The sequence below is a fragment of the Lynx canadensis genome, chromosome B1 (genome assembly GCF_007474595.2).
Source record: "Lynx canadensis isolate LIC74 chromosome B1, mLynCan4.pri.v2, whole genome shotgun sequence".
In the NCBI taxonomy this organism is placed as follows: domain Eukaryota; kingdom Metazoa; phylum Chordata; class Mammalia; order Carnivora; family Felidae; genus Lynx; species Lynx canadensis.
Window position 1 is genome coordinate 166,706,963 of NC_044306.2, and position 22,227 is coordinate 166,729,189.

At 35.7% G+C, this 22,227-nt stretch overlaps 1 protein-coding gene across 1 annotated transcript in view; it reads left to right on the forward strand.

The window, feature by feature from the left end:
- Positions 1 to 6,846, forward strand: part of GABRA4 (gamma-aminobutyric acid type A receptor subunit alpha4) — a 67,196-nt gene extending 60,350 nt beyond the window's left edge. Inside the window, exon 9 of the mRNA XM_030313933.1 lies at positions 4,237 to 6,846. Within this exon, the coding sequence (XP_030169793.1) occupies positions 4,237 to 4,770 (534 nt within the window). The 3' untranslated portion in view covers positions 4,771 to 6,846. The remainder of the gene's footprint in view (positions 1 to 4,236) is intronic.
- The last annotated feature ends 15,381 nt before the right edge of the window (positions 6,847 to 22,227 follow it).

Genomic DNA, 22,227 nt, shown 5'->3' on the forward strand with positions numbered 1-22,227 from the left:
TTTATTTTGAGAGAGAGAGAGAGAGAGAGAGCGAGCCAGGGAGGGGTAGAGAGAGGGAGAGAGAGAGAATCCCAAGCAGTCTTCACACTGTCAGCGTGGAGCCCGACAAAGACTTGAACCCAGGAACTGTGAGATCATGACTTGAACTGAAACCAAGAGTCGGATGCTTAACCCACTGAGCCACCCAGGCACCCCTAAGTCTTGAATAAATTTTTAACAGTGTTATTGGCTATTACAAGTACTTAACTGACTCAAATACATAGGTGTAGTTTGTTAAGTTTTTAATGCCTCCACATTTGTTTATTGAGGGGCTGTACAACATCGTAAAAACACTTCAGTAAGTCACTTACTGTATGACTTCCAGCAAGTTATAACCTCTCTGCTCTACTGTCTTCTACTGTAAAGTGAGGAACTGCAATTTTAGAATTTCTCCCAGTTTTAAAATACAGTTGTTTTTTAAGAATGGGATTATAAAGGGCAAAATATCTTGGTCCTTTAGCTGGTGTCTGTAGTTAGGCAACAGGGCCCCCTAATGGTCTTTGATGAATTCTGGGTAGGTTGGCCTTCCACTTATCCCAGAATGTCTGAGAAGTTCTCCTCACTAGAAGTTTGGCAATATCTTATATTAGGACCCTTGATCTAATTGGTCTAAGCATGTTATCTAGTGCCACAATAATACTGCATAACAAATAAGTACAAAATTTCAGTGGCATACGTAAACATTATCTTTTAATCTCAGGCCTGTGAGTTAATTGAAAAGTTCTGTTGATCTTTATTAGGCTTGGTTGGGCAGTTCATCCTTTCTCAGCTGAGAAAATTCATGTGTCTAGTGGTCATCTAGCTGTTGGATGACCTGGGCTAGCCTCACTGGGGTGACTGGCTCTGCTCCAAAGGATCTTTTCAGCAGTCTAGTCCTAGCTTGTTGTTGACAAGTGGTGTTGATGACAGTGTTTTGAAAGAGAGTGGAAGCAAGAAGTCTTAAGGCTAAGACAGAAATGGCACACCATCATTTCTGCGACATACTGTTGGCCAGAAAAAAGTTATAAGGAAGACTGTGGGGGAAATAAACTCCATCTCTTGATGGGGGAGGAATGGGAAATTCATATCACATGGGGCATGACTATGGAGAAGGAGGAAAAATTGGTGCAGTTTTTGTATTTAGTCAAAGATACAGAACATGATTCACATTTGGGATTTCAGGAAGTTCCAGAAAGATACTGATCTGGAGGGAAAGAAGACAGAATCCTATAAATGTTCTTGCACTTTCTTCTGGGGCCCAGCTAAGTCACTTACAGTTAGTTTCATTCTTTCAGGTCTTACTTTTAAAATTCATTCAGCAGAACTAGAGTTTTGTGGGTTTGGGGCTAATTACTCCATATTACTGAGGCAAGGTCATTCTTAGTACTCTACCAAGCGCTCCGTGAATGGTGAGATTTTGCGGTCTGACTGGTGGGAACAGGCATTATTTCTGGCTTTGTGTTTCAGGTACTTTCTTCTCATCCTTTTAGGGCATTCTTTTTATGGCCAGGTAGTACTTCACTCTCAAACTGATCTGTGCTTAGCAAAATAGTCAATGGCTACTCTCTGATTTTTGGAGTTCTATCTCTCTCTTATTACTTACTTATTATGTATGTATGTATGTATGTATGTATGTATTTATTTATTTATTTATTTATGTACACTTCTCTGTTACTTTTTCCTGTGAATTCTAGCCATCTTGATTTCCCCAGATTTTCAGCTCCAACTCCTCAGTTCAGGGAATCTGTCATATTTCTCCTGGATTCTCCTCTCCTCTACCACAGCATGGAAACACTTTCAAGTTTGTTTCTTCTCTCTTGATGATTATGATTTTATGTCATCCAGGGCTCAGAGTCTTCAAAAAATAATTGTTTCACATATTTTGTCCAGATTTTCTTTTCTTTCTTTCTTTCTTTCTTTCTTTCTTTCTTTCTTTCTTTTTTTGTCATTTATACAGGAGAGTAAATTCAGTCCCTCTTACTCCATTTTGAACAGAAGTAGAAATCTCTAATTCTTAGAATTTAGTTTTTGGATTAATATGAGTTTTTAAAGATTTGGGGCAACCTAACTTCTGGTGGAAGAAGACATTATGCAAATATCAGATTATACTTGAAAAATATGTTTCTTTCCTGTTTGTTTAATTGATCCTTTCTTACTCTCTTCCCTTCCCTTCTTAATATATTCAGCATTTTACTACAGTTTGATCTTCACTATATTTTACTTTTTGTTATATTTTTGATTGTATTGTGTGCGGGTATGCATCTTGTCAATGATAGGGTTAGCTCTCTTAATGTTGTGGATATAACTTATCCTTCCGTATATTCTTCACTGTGTGTATGACATTTCAAAGTTAATGTTAATCAATTAACATTATTCCTTTATGTAAAAAGGGACTCAAAATCTGAGGATTAATTGACATTTACAATGTGCTTTGTAGAGGAAAAGTGTAAAAGTGCAGGGTAAACAATGATACCTTCAGCTTTTTTTTTTTTTTTAAGTTTATTTATTTTTGAGCTAGGCAGAGACAGCATGAGCAGGGGAGGGGCAGAGAAAGAGGAGAAAGAGAGAATCCCAAGCAGACTCCGCACTGTCAGTACAGAGCCCCATGAGGGGCTCAAACTCATGAAACCATGGGATTGTGACTGAGCCGAAACTAAGAGGTGGACACTTAACCGACTGAGCCACTCAGGCTCCCCTGGTATCTTTAGCTTTTATGTTGACGTCGATTTTGGTTTCAATTTTCTCCACCAAAATTAGGTGTCATATGTTAGACTACAATTTCTCATGAGTTTGACTGCAACCTGCTTAGAAGAATACTCCAGCCTGACATGAAGAATACTTTGTAAACCTCTCAGATCTTTGACTCTACATTTTGTGAGGCTTTTACTCTCTCTACTTAGCAAATTCGCAGTCATAATTCACAAATATATTACATATGGATTAAACACATTCAACCTAGTTGATGGGTGTGGTATTGAAAAAGGATTCTATTTTAGAATAAACATTTCTCCGTAAAATGAGCTCTCAGTTAATTGTATGTGATATTATCTGTGACATTTCTTGTATGCTGTCTCCTTCTAATCACCCACCTGTGAGCTGGTCTTCTTCCTCTCTCTCTCACCTCTCCTTCCTCCTCTTTTCACTCACCACCTATTTCATAAAATGGTAAGAGGAGAAGGTATAGAAAGTAATTACAATATACCCTTAATGTAGCTTAGAATAAACATAATTAAAGAGGAAACATTTTTTCAAAAAACTCATGGTATATTCTAAAGACAGACATGACTATTTTGGGAATCATTTGAGCAATTATTTTCCTTCATTAGCATGGACAGTCTATAGTTGGCTATCCAGTTACTTATCGTGCCTGTCAGAATATAAGGAGAATTAATTTTAAACTTTATCATGCATCTTTATTCAAATATAGTCTTGTTCTACACATAAAATAAAGGGATGAGAAAATAAATGGATGAGTTCCATTTTGATTTAAATACTCTTTATTGGTAAATAGTTTGAATTCAGATATTTATGCAATGATATAGTGATGCTGTTTATATGTCTAATATAAAATTTTGTTTAAAACTAGTGTTCCTTTGTATATTCATTATTGTGGTGAAACAATAAAACACATTAGGCCTTCCAGATTTTATAATAATGTGTGTGCGTCCATGTAAGATTATGAAAATAAGTTTCAGGGATTTGGAAATTTAAGCTTTTGGAGTTTCCTTTTTTCAAGGAATGTCATGCACATATATATGGTTGTTATTGTTTTTCTGTGCACAAGAGTAAGTACAGTTCTTGCTGTTTATAAAACAGTCATATATAAAACTCATTGAAGTGTATACAACCTATCACAAAATATCATTTACAATAAAACTGAAGAAAGTTGTATAGCTATCTTCATGAACTTCTCAAATAAAATCAAGCATAACTCTAGTTTAGAGCTCTAATAGCCAAATCTTTCTATAGATCTAACTTCTGACCATTTATAAGAATGGAAATATTTTGAAATAGAAGATTTTGGATTCACTTTCAAATGTATTCATGTTTTTTTTTCCTTAGGTATTTTTAAGCTTTTACAGTAAGCTGAATGGATATCGTATATGAGTAAACATTTATATCATAGAAACAACTAATTTTAGTTATTTGTTCCCTTTAATTTTGTATTAATTTACATAGGATGACATAATCATTGTAATTTTTAATATACCTTTTCAGAACACAAATGCCAATCTGAATATGAGAAAAAGAACAAATGCCTTGGTTCACTCTGAATCTGATGCTGGCAACAGAACTGAGGTGGGAAACCATTCGAGCAAATCCTCCACAGTTATTCCAGGATCTTCTGAAGGCACATCGCAGTCTTACTTAGCTTCCAGTCCAAACCCATTCAGCCATGCGAATGCAGCCGAAACAATATCTGCTGCAAGAGCACCTCTCTCTGCTCCTCCCTCTACTCCTGGGAGAACTGGGGACGTGCCCCAACAGGCTTCTGCTGGACCTGCTTCTACCCAGCGTGTGTTTGGATCAAGACTGGAGCGAATTAAGACCACTGTTAATACCACAGGGGCTTCTGGGAAGTTGTCAGCAACTACTCCTCCTTCTGCCCCACCGCCGTCTGGGTCTGGCACAAGCAAAATAGACAAATATGCCCGTATTCTCTTTCCAGTAACATTCGGGGCATTTAACATGGTCTATTGGGTTGTTTATTTATCTAAGGACACTATGGAGAAATCAGAAAGTCTAATGTAATTTTGTCGCTAGAATAGTTTCCTAAAAGATGATGACCTTAATACAGAATGCCTTTTTACATGTTTTTAAAGATAAACCATTATTCTTTATTAAAATAAAAAGCCTATGTAATTTTTACATTCAAAAACAATCCAAGCCAGTTATTGGGAGAGTTAATCCATCCCTCAGTGAAGAGAGAGTGAGCCATCTTTCATTTCAGAAAAATGATTTGAATAGAATCAATTCAGCATTCAAATTAGATGAAATACAGACCATCCTGGAAAGTTGGGACAAGAGAAATAGGGCTATTAGAGATACATGGTTCATATTTATGCATTGGAATTTGAAAATAGACTATGACATTTTTAAATATACACTATGAATATCAACCAACAACCCTAAATTTCCCAGTGGCGCTGCCCTTAATCAGAATTGTTTATTGGATATCCTATGCGGTGACCTTTGGAGATTCTTCTAGTATCAGCAAGAAAAGGACTTTCTCTGTTACATGAAACATTTTTTAAAAGGAAAATGGAACAAAACAAATACTGACTAATAGAGTGAAACCTCTGCTGCGTCAAAAAACAAAAACAAAGGCCAGCGAAGACATGTTCCCTGTCTTATGTTGGTCAAACAGGACTTAAAACACTTGACTTGAAAAATCTGTGCTTTGAGCCAAAGTTTAACTCCTTGTATGAATTCTTTTTGACAGTAGTTCATTCAGTTATGTATTATTTCAACATATAGTTATTCAGAGCCTACTGTGTTCCATGCACTATGCTAGACACTGTCTCTCTAGGAAAGCTCTTTCACCTTAACCTATGATATTACTTGAATAGTAGAACAGTCAATGCATGCTAACGAACCATAAACTAGCAAAGAACATTGCATTCTTTAATGGAAGAAATTTATTTAGAGTCTGACAACATATTGAAAACATCTGTTTCTCCTATACCAATAGAGGGTAACACGTTAGCACAACCTTAGCAATTGACTTCAAAATACATGAAAATGTGTACAGATGGTTCTCTAAGTAAGAAGCACTGCCTACCAGAGAATAAAACTCTAGGCACTGTAAGATCCTATAAATTATCTGTCTCAAATTTGATCAGAATAGTAGGATAGAATTTGATCAGAATCATCACAATTAGGAACTCAATACAAGGCCTTTTAGATGCTTTTCCAAACATAGATCTATTTTGGCTGGTGAAATGCTAATCTTCTGGGAAGTTTTTGTGTCTGTAGTTTTGTATTTCTGGGAAGTTTAGTGTTTTGGGGGGGGCAGGTTTTGTACAGTATCACAACTAGGGTATTTTAAAATTAAAAGAGTAGCCGAGGAAAGGAGTAAAGAAGAAAACTCATAGCCAAGGGGTAGGATTCTGCTGACTCTGTTAATGCAATTTATCAGGATTTTCATGTACTGACTTTTCTTTTTCATTAGGTAGGCTTAACAACTTAATTAAATTTCTTGCAGCTGTCTTATGACACTAAATCTAGGTCTAGTTTTTTGTTTTGTTACTTCCAGATTTTTCTTCTATTCTTCTTTTTTTCCTGATCTAGGTTGTGTGAATGAATGTATTCTGGATGTTTGGGGGAACATTTTGATAAAAATGGCCACTTTCCAAGCAAAAATCTGTTATTTTTGGAAAAGAAATATTAATTAATTGACATTAGTCTTTCAGTTATTACATTGCCTTGGAATGATTGTATATGAGAACTGTAAAATGTGCAAATGCCAAATATTGTGAGTCATATCTGAGGATACCTTTTTTTGCTATCACTCTAGGTATATCCTAGAATCACTAACAATTTTAAGGCTGAAAGATGCTTTAGAATTCATCCAATCCAAGCCCTCATTTATAAATTGATACCAGTAATATGAGGCCAAATAAAATTTGTACATATGTAAATATTTAATGAAGAGTACTTGTATAAAAAAGCTTATCACAAATTATTTTATGAATGTAAGTAGATTTCTAGGCTTGAGGACAATTCTTGAAATTGTGGTTGGAAGCTATGATTGTTTATTATTCCAATGAAAAGACCTTATTTCTTTAGTGAAGAATATACTCCTTACTTATTCATTGGCCTATTCTTTTTTTTTTTTTTTAAATTTTTTTTTTCAATGTTTATTTATTTTTGGGACTGAGAGAGACAGAGCATGAACGGGGGAGGGACAGAGAGAGAGGGAGACACAGAATTGGAAACAGGCTCCAGGCTCTGAGCCATCAGCATTGGCCTATTCTTAAGAAATATCTTATTGGCTTCTTTTTTAAAAAAGAAATTCTTCTATAAATTTTACAGATTTTAAAGGGATAAAAATCAATGATATTAGATATGTAGACAAGGGATCCAGGTGAGCCTATGGTTTTTTTTCTTTGTTTGTGAAGAAGATTTTAGGACAAGTCAGGTGGCCCAACAAAGAGAAAGGGCAAAATTAACCAAGGATTACTTTTTTTTTTAAATTTTTTAATGTTTACTTATTTTTGAGAGACAGAGCAGGAGCAGGGGAGGGGCACAGAAAGAAGAAGACACAGAATCCAAAGCAGGGTCCAGGTTCCAAGCTGTCAGCACAGAGCCCACCCAGGGGCTCGACCCCACAAGCTGTGAGATCATGACCCCAGCTGAAAGTTGGACGCTTCACCGACTGAGCCACCCAGGAACCCCTAACCAAGGATTTTTAATTGTTAGTTTGAAGAATAAATTGATCAGAAAGGAAGTCTAATGATTAGTACAAAAAGGGATTATTTCATTTGTACACAATGTTCATAACAGTAACAATAATAATAATGCATATTTTATTTTCCCTAACTGCATTTCATCAAATTAAGTCATAGCTAAATATTTTATTTTGGTCATCATTCGTATCTCTCTAATAACTCATAGCTACATTAAACAAAACACTTTTATGAAGGACCAGTCACTTTTCACCATGAGCAAATCTTGCAAGAGTCATTAGGAGCGCTCAGAGTCTTGGTAATTTGTGAAGAATTCTGGCTCAGAATGGTGACTTTGTATGGCTCTATCTTCTAAAGATGAAATTCAGAATTTTCTTATTCAGAACCAATATCTATTTTCTAGCTTTCAACTCCAAGTTGGTAACTAACTCCTACATAATTACTTCCAATTTACTCCAGGCATGACTAGGTATAATAATATATTTATATGATTAATCTGCAGCTAAAAATGACTTGCCCTTGTTAATATACAGAGTATTTGAGCAGTGTATATTTTAAATCGGACCCCACAAACCTTGAATTAGAGTAGGCAGAAAGTAGAGTCACTCTCTTACCGATGGAAATGAATCATAGAGAAGCCAGTGACAAAGACTACAGCAAGGGGCTGGAATTAACTTTGAAAGGTCGTTTTTCGACCACATCACCTTAGCAGTGACCATGGTTCAAGCAGTAAGTATGATATTTGCTTGTGACTTATTTTACCCATGAACTGGTCAATTCTGCCTAACCTAGAAAAAAATACCCACTCCCCACTCTCCCATTTTCCAATGGTCCCCTCTTCTAGATTTGTGAAAAAAAACCTCCAGTGAAAAAACACCAGGTGGAGAAATGGATGACCTACTTTCAAGTTCTGACTCTATTGTGGTTTTAAACGAGTCACTTAACCTTGCTAGGCTTGATTCCTTATGTATAAGAGAATGGGAGGATTAAATAATATCTAAGCTTTCTTTTAATTTTAATATTTTCTGCTTCTCTTAGTACACTAAATACAAGCATATTCTTAGAATGGATTACACTCAATATATTAGAATAGGTACACTCAATACTTTGTGCCACAAATAGATGTTTATGGGGGAAAAGAAACTGATTTGGTTTTACTGCTTAATTACTCCAAGTTCATGACTTGAATTAAACTACAGTTCCCTGACCTTAAAAAAAGAACAAAAACAAAACAAACAAACAAACAAACCCCTCTCCATTTAGATTAGATATTTTCTTCTCTGTGGAAGATTTTACTCTTAAAAACTAAAAAAATATTGGTCATTTCTCTTTTCTGGGTTGTTATTCATCTTTGCTAAATGGGTTCCTGCTCCATTTTAGGGACTGTGCTGATTTTTAGGTATACATAGAGAAACGAAACTGGTTCCTTTCCTTTTATGTGGTCCCAGTCTGGTAGTGATAATAGATGTGTAGATGAGTAGCTATGGATTGTAGTAAGTGCTTCAGTAGTATAGAGGAGGGCTAAAACTAGGGTGATATGCGTGAGCCCTCACCTGAAACAAAAAATATATAGAAATCACTAATCAGGATAAATGATATTTTGAAAGAGTATTTTAAAAAATCAAACTTGGGGCGCCTGGGTGGCGCAGTTGGTTAAACGTCCAACTTCAGCCAGGTCACGATCTCGCGGTCCGTGAGTTGGAGCCCCGCGTCAGGCTCTGGGCTGATGGCTCAGAGCCTGGAGCCTGTTTCCGATTCTGTGTCTCCCTCTCTCTCTGCCCCTCCCCCGTTCATGCTCTGTCTCTCTCTGTCCCAAAAATAAATAAACGTTGAAAAAAAAATCATTTAAATAAAATTAAAAAAAATCAAACTTGATGCAAAAACCTATGATTAACAAAATACCCAAATTTTAAGTAAATATGGGATCAGTATTAATATTTTTTTTCTTTTGCATCAGGCTTTACTATTGTGCAGCATGGTGCTGATACAGAGGGTGGAAAAGGATGCACATAATTTTTTAACTTGGTTTATAGTGTAGAAAAAAGAGTGATGGCAGGGAAGGCTTCACAGAGATGATATTGAACTGAATTGTGTGGAAAAATTTGGAGTTCCAGCCCCTTTGCCTACTTCTACAAACAAACAAACAAAGAAACAAACAGCACATTTTTTCCCACCACCTGAAACATGAGGAACTCTTACCACAAGTGGTTCCAGGTAATAGGAAGAAGGTGAGTTAAGGGAAGTGAAAGATGTTCATGTAGGAAAGACCTGTTGGGACTGGATTAGAGAGTTTTGTGTAAATTAAACAGATCGGGTTTGATCCTGGATTAGTGGCAATTTATTGAAAATCTTGCAGTATAATAAGATGAAAATGAATATGCCAGGCTTCTATTTTAGAGAAATCACTTGATTGCTGTACGAGCTGTGGAAGGAAGGGCCATGAATCTGGCAATAGTACAAGAATTGAGAAGTCTCATTTTTCTTTTCTCTCTCAGTTCATCTTTGCATTTCATTTCTTTTTTTAAATCCCAATGACTTCATTGTCATTTGTGGAAATGATACATAATTGTTAAAAGTGAAGGCAGGCATTGCAGAAATGTACAGTCTCAACATTTCCACCACCAAGAAAGTGTTAATATTTCATGAATATCATGCCAGCTACTTCTGTAGAGATACGTGTTTGTATAGAAGAATAGAGTGATCAAAAGACAGAATTTCATAAATTTAGGAGTCAAGTATTTCACATGTGAAAGTTGTTAAATAATTTAAAAACCATTAAATTTATGTTATCTAAATATAAGATGGAAAAAACTAGGGTAAAACTGGAGAGGTTGTTGAAACTTAGTGTTGAATCAAGCAACACATGTCTTTTTATTCCACATTTCAGTCTTTATTTCAGGAAAGTTTTTATCCTATAGTGTGTCTAAGTAATTTTTCTTTCCAAATGCTAATTGTGTTAAATCTCTTTTGCCTGTATAACTATTTATAATATTCTTTATCATCAATTTTGAATTTTTAAATTTGTTGTCAACTTTTGTCAACCCTAACCCAAGTGAGTATTCAGTTGTGTTTATTCTATTTTGTGACCTCTTATGTAATTTTTAACTTCATAATGGTTTTATTTTTTCCATTGCTTTCTTGGTCTGTGCCATTTCATTTTTTCATTTCTTTCTACTACTTTTACAATCTATTAAAATGTATCTTTTCTTTGAGCTTTTCACTCTAATATTAATGAGATCATGCCTATAATTTATTTGAGACTATAAATAAGTACTTATATAAACTTTTCCTCTGTTTCCTGAAAAAAAATGGTCTCTGGTATGAACTTCCTTTGCTTTTTCATTGCGTTTTTGCTTCCTTTGCCTATGTTTCAGGCTGATTTCTTTCTATTAATCACTGAATGAAGCCAGCTATTTACTGAACTCTATGTGGGCGGTGGTGGGAGAATGAATCAGAGCAGCCCACAGTAGCTATTTAAGTTTCAGGTTTCAAGCCCACCTCCCCAAATCTGTTTTAGTTTCTGCCCAGGGACCATATTTTTCTCTATTTTTGACATTCGGTGCCCCACGTGGCTCACAATGTAAAACTCCCTCAGTTTTACTTTCTCTGTGTTGTTAGCCCTCTAGTGATTGTCTCCTCTCCCTCCCATCTCACACTTAAATGCTAGTCGTCTGGATTATCCAGCAGGCTGTTTCACAACTATCAAATGTAGTCTGTCAGCATTTTTTTCCTTATCCCCATATTCCACCATTGGAGATATATAATTGGAATTCTCTGGAGACAGATTTTGTTTTTCTCTTGCCTGTCCACTTTCCATCTCACGGAGGCTTCAAACAGTCTTTGAAGAATGTCTCAGAACTATGACACTTTGTGTAATCTACATTCTATCCAAGATATGTGCCAGTGAATGTCTTTTCTCCTGTTAGCGCAAAATATGTCCCTGTTTGAAAGCTATTTATCATAATTTGTTGCCAATTACTTATAATTACGCATGTGGTTTCATTTTCTTTTTTTTTTTCATTTTTTTTATTATTTATGTTATTTTTGGAAGTATTTCATCGGAGAGCAGTAAATTATAAATGCTTTTATTTCACCATCTTAAACTGAATCATCATCTATCATTTATATTTCCATTAGGCCAGGGTTGACCAGAGTGTCTTCTACTGATATATTTCGGCTGGCAACCAGAGCTATGTGGTTTTCCCCTTTTGTATATCAGGTGTCACTGGAATCAGATAAGAAACCTGGATTAAATCTGTGATAACACAGTCAATAGAAAACACTTCCCTTTAAGGGAGGGAAAGGAAATTATAATAGTAAGAAATAAATATTATTGCAGTTAACCTTTGACTGACATATTCTCTTTTACTCTTTTGTATTTGTGAGCAGTATGCGGTATTCCATCCATGCGGATGTGTGCTGATAAAGTGGAACATGTATGTTTTCATTTTACTGATTATGTATCCCGTTTTCTAGTTCAAATATACACTCAATCAGAACTTTCATATTTCTAGATATGTAAAATTATTGTTGGTTGATGAGATAGAGTTTTATAACTTTAAGGGAGTTTTATTGGAAAATGAATCAAAATCTAGTCTTCAGGTAAAGTCATACTTGATGCTATAAGACATTGAATGGACATAGTAAACAAGAGGTTAAATTGTTCGCTTGTTTATTCTTTAATGATGAAAGATCCTTAACAATGTTATGTTAAAAATGTTGAGAACTGAAGAAGAAAAAAATACTCTGTTTGGTTTTTCAATTGTAGTGTTGCACAAACAGGAAAAAAAATCTTATCTGCTTGCTCTTTGAATACTTTTAAATTGTGTAGTTGCACAATTAAAAGTATTCCTCATTCTGGGAGTATAGAAAAATAATAATGCATATTTTATCATATCATGAAAACTAAATTTGTTATCCTTTGAGCTTCATTATTCTTGCTCAATCAGAATAGCAAATAATAAAGTGCGATAGTTTAAACAGTTTAAAATTTGTCAAGAGATACAGGTGTTTTGATTACATGGGAAGACAGTTTTCTTACAAAGTACACACTTTTTGAGCTTATAGAAATCACATTTGACCCGTGAAATTGATGATTTTATTTTATGTAAGAGTATTACATAGTCATTATGATTTTATTTTTGCAAATTTTTTTTATCATTTTATTTATTTTTTCATCATGATATGTATACTCTTTAATCGCCAGGTTTTTACACATTTGTTTTAAAAAGAGGGAAATATTGGCTTTGTATTTTTTTTTTTTTTTTTTTTTTTTTTTTTTTTTTTTATATGAAGTTTATTGACAAATTGGTTTCCATACAACACCCAGTGCTCATCCCAAAAGGTGCCCTCCTCAATACCCATCACCCACCCGCCCCTCCCTCCCACCCCCCATCAACCCTCAGTTTGTTCTCAGTTTTTAACAGTCTCTTATGCTTTGGCTCTCTCCCACTCTAACGTCCTTTTTTTTTTTTTTTTTTTTTTCCTTCCCCTCCCCCATGGGTTCCTGTTAAGTTTCTCAGGATCCACATAAGAGTGAAACCATATGGTATCTGTCTTTCTCTGTATGGCTTATTTCACTTAGCATCACACTCTCCAGTTCCATCCACGTTGCTACAAAAGGCCATATTTCATTTTTTCTCATTGCCACGTAGTATTCCATTGTGTATATAAACCACAATTTCTTTATCCATTCATCAGTTGATGGACATTTAGGCTCTTTCCATAATTTGGCTATTGTTGAGAGTGCTGCTATGAACATTGGGGTACAAGTGCCCCTATGCATCAGTACTCCTGTATCCCTTGGGTAGATTCCTAGCAGTGCTATTGCTGGGTCATAGGGTAGGTCTATTTTTAATTTTCTGAGGAACCTCCACACTGCTTTCCAGAGCGGCTGCACCAATTTGCATTCCCACCAACAGTGCAAGAGGGTTCCCGTTTCTCCACATCCTCTCCAGCATCTATAGTCTCCTGATTGGTTCATTTTGGCCACTCTGACTGGCGTGAGGTGATACCTGAGTGTGGTTTTGATTTGTATTTCCCTGATAAGGAGCGACGCTGAACATCTTTTCATGTGCCTGTTGGCCATCTGGATATGGAACCACAAAAGGCCCCGAATAGCCAAAGGAATTTTGAAGAAGAAGACCAAAGCAGGAGGCATCACAATCCCAGACTTTAGCCTCTACTACAAAGCTGTCATCATCAAGACAGCATGGTATTGGCACAAAAACAGACACACAGACCAATGGAATAGAATAGAAACCCCAGAACTAGACCCACAAACATATGGCCAACTCATCTTTGACAAAGCAGGAAAGAACATCCAATGGAAAAAAGACAGCCTCTTTAACAAATGGTGCTGGGAGAACTGGACAGCAACATGCAGAAGGTTGAAACTAGACCACTTTCTCACACCATTTACAAAAATAAACTCAAAATGGATAAAGGACCTAAATGTGAGACAGGAAACCATCAGAACCTTAGAGGAGAAAGCAGGAAAAGACCTCTCTGACCTCAGCCGTAGCAATCTCTTACTCGACACATCCCCAAAGGCAAGGGAATTAAAAGCAAAAGTGAATTACTGGGACCTTATGAAGATAAAAAGCTTCTGCACAGCAAAGGAAACAACCAACAAAACTAAAAGGCAACCAACGGAATGGGAAAAGATATTTGCAAATGACATATCGGACAAAGGGCTAGTATCTAAAATCTATAAAGAGCTCACCAAACTCCACACCCGAAAAACAAATAACCCAGTGAAGAAATGGGCAGAAAACATGAATAGACACTTCTCTAAAGATGGCTTTGTATTTTAAAATAATTCATTAGGAAATTATTTTTTTTTAATGTTTGAGAAAGAGAGAGCCAGAGCATGAGCAGGGAAGGGGCAGAGAGAGAGGGAGACACAGAATCCAAACCAGGCTCCAGGCTCTGAGCTGTCAGCACAGAGCCCAACACAGGGCTTGAACTCGCAAACTGTGAGATCATGACCTGAGCTGAAGTTGGAGGCCCAACTGGCTGAGCCACCCAGACGCCCCAGAAATGATTTTTAATGACCTTAAAGCAAACTTCTCTTGCTTCTCAAAGCTAAACTTAACTATTCATGGTAATAAACCTCCTTTGCTTGTTAAAACAAAATTGATATGTGAGCGTAATATTCTGGAATAATTCAGGTTTTGATTTTCCACTAGAGGATGAGTATTTAAAAGAATAAGCATTTAAATTTCTATAAAATTTGATCATAGATACTTATATTTTAAGATAAATATGTTGGAGCTAAACTCTGGGATCATTAAAATGCAAACATTGTATCTAATGCATTTTTTTCTATTTAAATTTAAAACAATAAACATGAATATCTTTGGAATTGTTTTTTGCTTTAAGAACTTTTTTCTGTACACAAATATACTTTTTTTAAATTGGCCACAGTATTGTTTTGGACATGATATTTCACTTTTGAAGTCTTCCCTCATTTGTGAATATTCCTAGTTTTCACTTACCTCTAATTCCCTGCGTGACCGATACCGTTGTCTCGATTGTAGTTTTGCCAAGTTTTCATGGTCAGGAAAATTACTTGTGGGTGATATGGACCTGAAGAAAAGTTACAGGGCCCATGATATCTGATGTGGTGTAATAAAAACCTCACGTATGTGGTTTTGATTGATTAAAGGGAGATCAAATGCATCTACATGTCATTTTTATTCTGATGCATCCAAATGAATACAGTATAGCAATCTATGACTTAATTCTAACTCGTGAGACCAAAGTAAATTTCTAAGAAACTGAATGAGATTAACTTACAAAAATAAGTGAGCTTATGCTTTTCAATATCTAGCTCAGACTAATAGGTGTAATTATTTTGATGAGATGAAATGCTTTGAACACTCTGATGCTCTTAATGAAAGTTTTAGTTTTGTTTTTATATTTTATAATGTATCATGAAATATTTTGAATGTAACCCTCCTTGTTCTGAAACAATTGTTTTCTGAAGAAAAATTTAGGCTTTTCGATTTGTATTGTTTAAAAAAGAGAACGCACCTGAGAGAAAAAAAGGACCACAGATTTTCCACAACACATACAAAGACACACACATTCCTGTATGGATACATAACTAATAAAATACATAGTACATGTAGTATTCTTTTGTTGTTGTTCGCTTTTATGACATAGTAATTAAATCCCTTCCATATTTAACTGTATTTGTTCATTTATGGACTGAATGTTCGTGTCTCTCCAACATTGCATATGTTGAACCCTGTCCCCATATGATGGTATTAGGAAATAGGGCCTCTGGGAGGTAATCAGGATGAGATGAGGTCATGAGGGTGGAGTCCTCATGAATAGGACTCATGTCTTTATAAGAGTCACTCGAGCCTGCTTCCTCTCTCTGCTCTCTGCCATGTGAAGATACACTGAGAAGTTGACTGCAGCCTGAAGAACTTGACTGTGCTGGCCCCCAGATCTTGGGACTTCCAGCTTCGGAACTGTGAGAAATACATGTCTGTTATTTAAACCACGTGGTCTATGGTGTTCTATCAGCCAAATCTAAAGGGAATTCTCTACTCCTAGGAGACCATTTCTATTAAAATTTTAATATTTAAAGTGTGTAGCACCTTTGTTGTGTAGTGATTTGTGCAATGCTTTTTTCCCCCCATAGATCACACTGAGCACCAGATCCTGTTTCCAATGGAACTGAACACTAGATAGAAAGTGCCTGCCTTTTATTTTCAACATAATATTATTTTATAATATTCAATATTGATAATAGAGAATATAAAATAATGTAGAAGGAAGAGGAAGTCAAAATCAGACAGAACTATTCTCAAACACAAATATAAATAGAGATATAGGACAAATAAATTAATGGAACACATAGAGGTATTATTGCTTTTCAAGATGGATTACTTCAATTGTTTAAATTATCCTAATTTAATTCGTTCTTATCCTTTGTGAATAATTTCTACACAGTTCATTTTTGAAACAGAATAGTTGAGAGTTAATTTTCTTTCTGACTAATTGGAAGCTGGAGATCACTCCTGGCCGCTTGATTATGAAAAACACTGGGGTATTTCAGTAATCATGAACTTGGTTGCCATGTTTCCTAACCTATATTATCACCCCCTGTGCATTCTGAAAATTAATTTCTCTCACAAGAAATATGACATGAGTCTTACCTATATTCTAGCATGATTTCTTGAAGTCAAGTCTACACCCCTCATGTGAGTACTTAGATGCTATCCCTCTCTTTTTATTCTGGAAAATGTCAAATACTGTCATCTATTTCACATTGGTTTGGCTAATGTCCTCATTGGAAAACTCTTCAGGGTAACATTCATCAGCTTGGTATTCTAGGCAAATGGATTCATGAATTTGTATCATTAGTGTTAAGATAAATGCTAATCAGTGGCATTATTTATTAAGTAAGGACCATATGTCTGCTTGTGGAATAATATTATTGTCAAGATGCCCCACGTGCATTTATCACTTGAAAACTAAACAGACTGATACATGTGTACTCTTAACAGGGGAAGATATCTCCATTGGCACATTACTCCAGCATTCTGATACATTTCTATTTCTTCCTTGACTTCAGTTTCCTGCATTTTCCCTACTAGTCCATAGTGTAAACATAATATAGTATGATATCAAAACTCCTTTCCTTGTAGTTTATGGTATCCCTAGCAGTGCCATGGACAGAACAAAAATCCCTTTTCTTCTGCATGCAAAATGGAAAAGGTAAAGGCATAATTCCATTTTTGTATATTTTCAAGTATATACTTTTCTAACCAATACATCATACAATATAAAACACTCTAACATAAATGAGAACAATATTTTTTTCACTCATAAGTAAGACTAAGTCTAATGTTTCTTTTAGTAGAAAAACAAATATGAGGTAAAAAGCTATTACTCTTTATTTTGGAAAAGGTTGCATTGTGAATAGAATAATACCTCTGGCCACTCTAAGAATAAACCATACATAGAATTGAAAATGCCCTGTAGAGATTGTGCTAACTGAATTATTCAAATACTCCCTCAAAGAGCAGACTTAAAATGCTGGCATTCCTCATAAAGGTTGAATGATACCTAATTCATTTTTCATTATACAACTACTCCTTGCATTTCTGCTCAAGTGGTGGCCTTATTTCTAGCTCCTTGGGCTCATCCCTTCAGCCCTGCCCATTTTACATGCAGATGTCAGGCTATTTCTGTTCATTTCACACTTGCCTTAGCATCTCTATTGGCTCCCATCACCTTTGGGACAAAAAAGGAATTCCTTACCATGACATTCAGGGCCTAAAACAACCCAACTCTAATGTCACCTTCATCCTCTCCTTCTACCTGTTTTGTGATCTAGCCACCCAGGACTATATGAAATTCTCTAAACAAACATTCTCTGAAATTCCCTTTGTGCCTTTTCAAGCTAAATCCTTTTCCTCGATTGCCTTTTTCCTGCCCTTGTTGACAACCTCCTATAAACCACAGCACTAATATTTCCACTAATGGAGGCCATCTCTGATTCTTCTTAGTGGAATTAATCCATTTCTCCTACTTACTCTTTTATAGTATGTTTCGTATTAAATTACAATTTTTGATAACAGATCCGTTTTTTATTTGTAAAATAAATAAAAATATGTATTGATTATATTTGGGCAAAAAATGAATAGGCCAGGCTCCCGGATCAAAAGTTTACAGTTTTATCTTGTAAGTATGACAAGATTAAAACCAATAAGCCCATTGTCTTCTGACAAACTGAGGTTCCTAACATAGTGTTTGTCAATTTGTAGGTTTAGTTTACTGGGTAATTTGAATTTAGTTGATTGCCAAAGAGGATGCCAACAGTATGCCAGCAGTAGCTTTCAGTTTATTCATGCATCCTGATAAAAATAATACTTAATTATTTAAAAGAAGCAAGCAAAACAAATTACTTCATAGAATTTCAATTTAAGATTGTGTACTGTGGCCAAAACAACAGTTTTTACTGCTCTCAACTAAAGGTATTATGATAGCTCTATAATCATAATTCTGATATTTACTTCACGGAAATGGGAGAGGGATTCAAATGTGTATGTTTCAAAGTTGTAAGATTGTATATCTTCTTTTTCTTAAATAACAAATATAACTTTAACAAATATAGCTCTAACTTTCTTAAATAACAAATGTAACTTGCCTGTCTTTTCCTCACATACCACTTGGTAAGAGAATATATATGGAAAATAAAAAGGATCAATTTCACACTGTGCATCATGGTTAAAAACTCCTCTTTATACCCCTGAGAATTTTTGTTTGTCATTTAAGTGCTCAAATACATTTGTCATTCTTTGACAATGATCATGCTTTGAATTATAAAACATGCCTTCCTCAGACAATACAAATGGTTTTGAAATAAGAGCTCAGATAAGTAATTGTAGGATAGAATTGGTTCCACTGGTTTCATAATTGACATTACATTGTTGTTCTATGAAAACCTTATTTTAGTAATAGTATAGTAGTGCATTGCTAATGGCACGCTACCAGGTACCAAACTGTACCTGCACTGCAGGTAAAAGGGTGAGAAACAGTGAGAAACAGTGAAACACAGGTAAAAAGTAGTTTGAACAAAGTTCCACAGTGGATTTTAAAGTTGGCCAGGAGTACAAGGAAATGCCACACTTTAAAAGGCTGGGATGCTATTCCACTGTTTCTAGATCAATTTTCAAGTCTTGTACAACTGAAAGTTAACCTTGGGGCACAGAAATCAAGTTTAGATAATGGAGAGGACAGAATAATGAGTCTTTTTTAATTAATATAATGTGAAATATATTTAAACTTGTTGTCCTCGTTTCTGAATTGTTTTCACAGAAGCACAGATACTTAGTATAATACTACTGTGCACACTAACTGCCGCTGCTGTTCTAACTAGCATTATTGAGTGTTGTTGGTTTGTGGATATAAATACAATACTAATACCATTTCTCTTATCTGATGCCTGATTGGTAAGAAATGACTTCCTTTGAATACAAATTGATCTTTATATTGTTACGTAAGAATAATTTCAAAATAGAAAGGAAGCTGTGGAAGGAAAAAGAGAGTAAGAGCAGAAATGGTCTGAAGATATAAAGTGTGTCAAAGCAACTTTAACCCTTTTAATTTTGTATCCCTCATATTAACATGCCTTCCTCTTTGGGAATTCCTAACTATTCCTGGCTACAAACGGATTACATGTAATCTAGTATTTTATTTTACCTTTGATGTTTCATTATTACTCTTAAACTTCTTTTTAATGTTTATTTATTTTAGAGAGACAGAGACAGAGTGCGAGTGGGGGGAGCGGCAGAGAATGAGATGGAGACACAGAATCTGAACAGGCTCCAGACTCTGAGCTGTCAGCCCAGAGCCCGACACGGGGCTCGGGCTCATGAACCATGAGATCATGACCTGAGCCAAAGTTGGACGCTTAACCGCCTGAGCCACTCCCATGTTCCCATTGTTACTCTTAAAACTACATTATACATGCTGGCAATATTGTATGGCTAAGAGATTATATACAAGTTGAATCTTTTTTAACAGTATTTCTTAATTGTTCTCTTTTGATGGAAGAAGGCTGTCTGATATTATGTAAGTGATCAAATCATATGTATATGATATAGATATATTTTTGTATTAGTGGTATTGATTTTACTTTCAAATTTAATCTTTCTTTATAGTGTCTTCATAGTTTTAATACACCTTGCCATCTGATATGATGAAGCTGAAAATATTTTTGATGAGTTTAATGGATGTGGGCATAAATTATTAGGCAGGCAAACACATGATACTGTAAATGGGAGACTACAAACTGAGACATGTAAGATGACTATATAGTGCCTCACTTACTACTGAAAGGTTAGGTTAGGAGAGATTGGTGGTCCAGGGGCTCTAGATTCATATGGCATTTTATTTTATTTTTTATTTTATTTTATTTTTTCCAGTTTGTATCCCGTTATTTTTTTTTATTTTATTTATTTTATTTTTTTTTTGTTTTATTTTATTTATTTTTTTATGTATATGAAATTTATTGACAAATTGGTTTCCGTACAACACCCAGTGCTCATCCCAAAAGGTGCCTTCCTCAATACCCATCACCCACCCTTCCCTCCCTCCCACCCCCCATCAACCCTCAGTTTGTTCTCAGTTTTTAACAGTCTCTTATGCTTTGGCTCTCTCCCACTCTAACCTCTTTTTTTTTTTTTTTTCCTTCCCCTCCCCCATGGGTTCCTGTTGAGTTTCTCAGGATCCACATAAGAGTGAAACCATATGGTATCTGTCTTTCTCTGTATGGCTTATTTCACTTAGCATCACACTCTCCAGTTCCATCCACGTTGCTACCAAAGGCCCTATTTCATTTTTTCTCATTGCCACGTAGTATTCCATTGTGTATATAAACCACAATTTCTTTATCCATTCATCAGTTGATGGACATTTAGGCTCTTTCCATAATTTGGCTATTGTTGAGAGTGCTGCTATGAACATTGGGGTACAAGTGCCCCTATGCATCAGTACTCCTGTATCCCTTGGGTAAATTCCTAGCAGTGCTATTGCTGGGTCATAGGGTAGGTCTATTTTTAATTTTCTGAGGAACCTCCACACTGCTTTCCAGAGCGGCTGCACCAATTTGCATTCCCACCAACAGTGCAAGAGGGTTCCCGTTTCTCCACATCCTCTCCAGCATCTATAGTCTCCTGATTGGTTCATTTTGGCCACTCTGACTGGCGTGAGGTGATACCTGAGTGTGGTTTTGATTTGTATTTCCCTGATAAGGAGCGACGCTGAACATCTTTTCATGTGCCTGTTGGCCATCTGGATGTCTTCTTTAGAGAAGTGTCTATTCATGTTTTCTGCCCATTTCTTCACTGGGTTATTTGTTTTTCAGGTGTGGAGTTTGGTGAGCTCTTTATAGATTTTAGATACTAGCCCTTTGTCCGATATGTCATTTGCAAATATCTTTTCCCATTCCGTTGGTTGCCTTTTAGTTTTGTTGATTGTTTCCTTTGCTGTGCAGAAGCTTTTTATCTTCATAAGGTCCCAGTAATTCACTTTTGCTTTTAATTCCCTTGCCTTTGGGGATGTGTCGAGTAAGAGATTGCTATGGCTGAGGTCAGAGAGGTCTTTTCCTGCTTTCTCCTCTAAGGTTCTGATGGTTTCCTGTCTCACATTTAGGTCCTTTATCCATTTTGAGTTTATTTTTGTAAATGGTGTGAGAAAGTGGTCTAGTTTCAACCTTCTGCATGTTGCTGTCCAGTTCTCCCAGCACCATTTGTTAAAGAGGCTGTCTTTTTTCCATTGGATGTTCTTTCCTGCTTTGTCAAAGATGAGTTGGCCATACGTTTGTGGGTCTAGTTCTGGGGTTTCTATTCTATTCCATTGGTCTGTGTGTCTGTTTTTGTGCCAATACCATGCTGTCTTGATGACTACAGCTTTGTAGTAGAGGCTAAAGTCTGGGATTGTGATGCCTCCTGCTTTGGTCTTCTTCTTCAAAATTCCTTTGGCTATTCGGGGCCTTTTGTGATTCCATATGAATTTTAGGATTGCTTGTTCTAGTTTCGAGAAGAATGCTGGTGCAATTTTGATTGGGATTGCATTGAATGTGTAGATAGCTTTGGGTAGTATTGACATTTTGACAATATTTATTTTTCCAATCCATGAGCAGGGAATGTCTTTCCATTTCTTTAAGTCTTCTTCAATGACCTTCATAAGTTTTCTATAGTTTTCAGCATACAGATCCTTTACATCTTTGGTTAGATTTATTCCTAGGCATTTTATGCTTCTTGGTGCAATTGTG